This window comes from Phalaenopsis equestris, unplaced genomic scaffold (assembly GCF_001263595.1).
Source record: "Phalaenopsis equestris unplaced genomic scaffold, ASM126359v1 Scaffold213546, whole genome shotgun sequence".
In the NCBI taxonomy this organism is placed as follows: Eukaryota; Viridiplantae; Streptophyta; class Magnoliopsida; order Asparagales; family Orchidaceae; genus Phalaenopsis; species Phalaenopsis equestris.
In genome coordinates, this window is record NW_018232384.1 from 997 (window position 1) to 5,748 (window position 4,752).

Genomic DNA, 4,752 nt, shown 5'->3' on the forward strand with positions numbered 1-4,752 from the left:
TTCATTTGTGTTTTGAATGAAAGTTCTAATTGTACCTACAAGCAAGCTATCGAGTTTATCGCAAGTCCTCTGTACGCCCAATTCCGTGTTCAATTCATAGTTTGGTACTACTTAGTTCTTTAATTATTTCAACAACTTTTATTCCATCGTAAGTTCTTGTTAATACTATTTTTACATTACAATTTTTTTCTCATGTTTTAAGTCTCGTAGGTCATGTCAACTCATTCAATTTCAAATACTACCACTAAAGAATTGACAACCTCCCAATGTCCTTCCTAGAGTACAAGGCATCTTCAAGAGTGTTGGGGTTTTCCACCCTAGTAAAAAATGTGAATGAGTGGGTTTTGAGACGCCAAGACTGAGTCCCTTAATCCTACCACATCAATACGACAGGTCTTCATGTACCTATGTGAAAGTTTAAAAATAATTAGGGTTTAGGGTTTAATATTTAGGGAATTTTCTCATCGTCAAAACAAACGTGTGCGGGTAATTAATTAGGAAATACTAATTTTTTACTTATGCCACACCAAGAGATGCATGTAAGAGTTTTCTCTCTATTGTGCATTTCTTGATGTGGCATAAGTAAGACATACATCCTTTTCAAGCAAAGACCATATTTGATTAGATAAGAAGAGAGAAAAAGACAAACAAGATTTAGTTAAGCCAAAGATGAGAAAGTCTTAAGATAATCAATGTTATGAACTTTTTGCTAAGCCTTGTAGCGATCAATTCAACAATAATGATCATAATTATTCATGAACATCCATTGACAAGAAATACTTCTGACATCAACAAGTGATGAAACTAGATCACATGTGTGAGGATTAAAGAAAACCCCCATAAGTATATAAATTGCATGTTTTAAATAAGGATCACATTTGATATAAAGAGCCTTAAAAAGATCATTATAGAGTAGGCAATCTCACATCCTTTCCAAGCAAAGACCACATTTGATTAAATAAAAAGGGGGAGGAAGACAAACAAGATTTAGTTAAGCCACATATGAGAAAATCTTGAGATAAACAATGTTATGAACTTTTTGCTAAGCCTTGTAGCGATCAATTCAACAATAATGATCATAATTATTCATGAACATCCATTGACAAGAAATACTTCTGACATCAACAAGTGATGAAACTAGATCACATGTGTGAGGATTAAAGAAAACCCCCATAAGTATATAAATTGCATGTTTTAAATAAGGATCACATTTGATATAAAGAGCCTTAAAAAGATCATTATAGAGTAGGCAATCTCACATCCTTTCCAAGCAAAGACCACATTTGATTAAATAAAAAGGGGGAGGAAGACAAACAAGATTTAGTTAAGCCACATATGAGAAAATCTTGAGATAAACAATGTCATGAGCTTTTTGCTAGGCCCTGTAGCGATCAATTGTACAATAATGATCAAAATTATTCAAGAACATCCACTGACAAGACATCACATGTGTGAGGATTAAAGAGAGCCCCAATTAGTATATACATCGCATGTTTTAAATTAGGATCAAGTAATTTTTTAGATGTCATGAGAATATAAACAATGGATAGAGAGAAAGCAAAATACTAAAACGATGATGATAAATAAGGGAGTATATGTGGTGGAAAGTAATTAGTCAATTACCTTTCAAAAAGCAATGAGAAGATAAGAGATTGGAGTTTAGAGGCAAATGCTGTTCAGAAGTGTATTCGAGGAAGGTTATCGCTGTCACAAGTATAAACTTGTCGAGTAGGAGCAAATAAGGAGCAACCAATGGAAGAGGAATACTATGAGATTCTGTAATAGTAAGGATTGAGCGGTAGTAGGGGATTCTTTATGAAAGAGAACATCCATGAAGATATAAAAGCCATTAACAGAGGAATTATAACAAATATGACTAAAATAAATCCAAGAATAACCCATATATATGTGTGTGTGTATTGCGTACCTCGGCCTGTTGGATGGTATCCACGGTATAAGAACCCTCAGGTCGGGGTTCGAATCCCCTTTGGCACGGTTGGCCTTAAAAAGGTTGTACTCGAATTGTTAGGCACATTAGAGATGGTTGAAGGCTCGTATAATAGCCTCTAGCCATTTCTTTTTTAATATATATATATATATAAGCACAAAGAGAAGGTTTGTTCGATCCAAGGAAAAGAAAATGGGCAAAACACAATAGAAAATACAATGGCTAAAAGGAAAAAATGTATTTTCTAGGAAATAGAAGGGAAAAGGCCCTATTCTAAATAGTGTAAGAAACATGGTTAATTAAATGGCAGGATGTTAGACTGGCATTTTTCCATGATATATATGGAACATTCACATGAACCATTATGGTAAAAGTAGCCTCAATAAGAAGTTGGTGTTTTTGTTCAGCCAAATCATTTTCTTGCAACGCAAAAAAGCAAGATGATCAAATTATAATATCATTCATAGCACAAAAGGAATGAAAAGTAGATTGCAGATGTTCCTATGCATCATCATAACATAGAACTTTAAGAGTAGTAAATTGAATCTTTATAGCTTGGTAGATTTTTTGAAGACATTAATGCAAAATTACACTTGCTTCTATTCTTACAAGGAGATGATTGTACAAGGAGCCTAGCCAATTATGCTACGCAACTCACAAAGAATCAGGCTAAGGATTGAGACTCATAACCAAAAGGTTTAAGGAAAACACAGTGAGATAGAAACCTATGAATCCACTTCATCAAATCGTGATAGTAACAACCATAAAAAAAGAAAAACAATATCAAAATCTCCATGCCAACATACAAGAAGTATCCTCCGGCAACAATCTTGCCAATAGAAGGTTTAACCTCATTCTCCCAGGTCCCAACTTAATCAGGCCAAATTATCATTAACCAGACAAATAGCCATGTGAGAGGGCATTTTAGGACATACATTGCAGCCTCGGGCATAAACAAAAAACTTGCACCGTGCAAGTAATTTGTTTCATGAAACAAGCCAAACATGAAAATTTACTCATGGCCTATTCCAAATAGCTAAAGATAAAGTTAATGATGAAGATAATAACTCCCCAGCAAAAAAAATTCGAGCATGAAATTTATAATGAGAATGAAGATATATATACCCAGGAAAAAACTGAGTAGATACGGAACAGCAACATGAAGTTCACTAGGTAAAGCCTCCAAAACTGGAAGCAAGGGCTGCAACTGTGACCTCCCAAATGAAGAAGCTGAAAGAAGCATTAATTAGCAAGGCGATGCAAATACCAAACTAATGCAACTATAAATAAAAAATTCACCATAACAATAATCAGATTTGTTTAGAGGCTACTGGGATCACTTTTATTTTCTATTTTCTAATTTGTATTTTATTTATTTTATATTTGTTTTGTTTTAAAAAAAAAGCATGTTTGGCATACTTAATTATGGGTAGTTTAGGATTTTTTTTATATTTTATTTTTACTTTATTTTGTTTATGTTCTGATTTGAAATAAAATATCTATATTTTATTTTTATTTTATTTTGTTTATGTTCTGATTTGAAATAAAATATGTTTGGCATATTTGATTAAGATTGATTCTATTAAGAACACTCAAAATACGTAAAAATTAAACATATTTTTACCAAAAAAAAACAAAATTGATCCCAAACAAGCTCTTATATTTGGTCTGACCTGGGTTAACTAGGATTAGCACAAGATCAATCGTGGGGTTACGAGCAGCAACTGCAAGTGCCAAGCAACATCCAAATGAATCTCCAAGAAGATAAATTGGCTTGTTCGGTGATTGCCTGTGCTCGTGCTTCACAGAATACTCAACAAATGCCACCAGCTCTGCATTGAAAGGAAGAACATGTAATATTGCGAAAACTTGTGTAATTCTATGTCTGAAAATTTCCTTTTTCAAAGCTCAAAATCAGAATCACTCAAGTTTTTAGGACTAATATCAAGATAGATGATATAAACTTAAGCCATTCCTATATCTCCTCTCCTATTCTTCTTCATTTCCCTCAACCCAGCTACTGGTCTCCTTCCTCTTCTTGCCACCAACTCCACCGTTCTACAACGCGTAGCAAGGTAACCAAATTAAGGATACCAAAAGTTTCTGTTATGAGTTGCTATTTCACAAGGTATCATAATGTTTTAACCACTTAATCTAAGGTAATCAACTTCAACCAGAAAAGTATATTAAAACAACAAATAGAACATACTAATAATATATGTCGACAATTTATCCACACAGGGTATCAACCTTTAAATTGGGACCGATCAGCGATTGGAATGTGCAAGCAGCGAACTTCAAAAACTCTGCACATCATAAGGTACAATGAGAAATAAATACAAATAAAAGACGATCAAGATTAGCAAAAGTATGGAAAAGATCACTGTAATGACAAGAACAACAACAAAGCCTTAATCCCACTACGTGGGCTCGGCTACATAAATCATTTTTCTCCATTGCGTCATATTTAGTGTCATATTTTCATTGTTATAATAAATTATGGTCATTTTTTATACAATAAGCCCAAGTCTTCCTAGGTCTACCTTTCTTACCATAAGTCGAATCTAAAACATCTACTCTCCTAATCAGATCATCAAATGGTCGACGTTTAATGTAAACAAACCATCTAAGATGACTTTCTCTAATTTTGTCCGTCACAAGAGCTACACAAACCCTATCAGGGATATATTCATTTCGCATTTTGTCTCTAAGTGTAAAGCCACTCATCCACCTAATCATTCTCATCTCGGCAACATTTAACTTATTATTATGCTTCTCTTTTAAAGGCCAACATTCAGCGCCAT

The 4,752-nt window shown here is 33.7% G+C and overlaps 1 protein-coding gene across 1 annotated transcript; it reads right to left on the minus strand.

Moving 5' to 3' along the window:
• Positions 1-2,764: 2,764 nt before the first annotated feature.
• LOC110036982 (acyltransferase-like protein At1g54570, chloroplastic) lies at positions 2,765-4,282 on the minus strand. The gene is made up of 3 exons (XM_020741545.1): positions 4,199-4,282; positions 3,622-3,780; positions 2,765-3,178 (listed from the first exon to the last, which is right to left on the minus strand). Exons 1-3 carry the CDS (start codon positions 4,263-4,265, stop codon positions 2,997-2,999), a joined length of 408 nt encoding a protein of 135 aa, XP_020597204.1. The 5' UTR covers positions 4,266-4,282; the 3' UTR covers positions 2,765-2,996.
• Between the last annotated feature and the right edge of the window lie 470 nt (positions 4,283-4,752).

Coding starts and splice junctions, on each gene's coding strand:
- LOC110036982 (XM_020741545.1), bottom strand. CDS start 4,265: ATGATGTGCAGAGTTTTTGAAGTTCGCTGCTTGCACATTCCAATCGCT. Junction 3,781..4,198: donor TGATCGGTCCCAATTTAAAG/GTTGATACCCTG, acceptor CTTTCAATGCAG/AGCTGGTGGCATTTGTTGAG. Junction 3,179..3,621: donor GCTAATCCTAGTTAACCCAG/GTCAGACCAAAT, acceptor TGCTTCTTTCAG/CTTCTTCATTTGGGAGGTCA.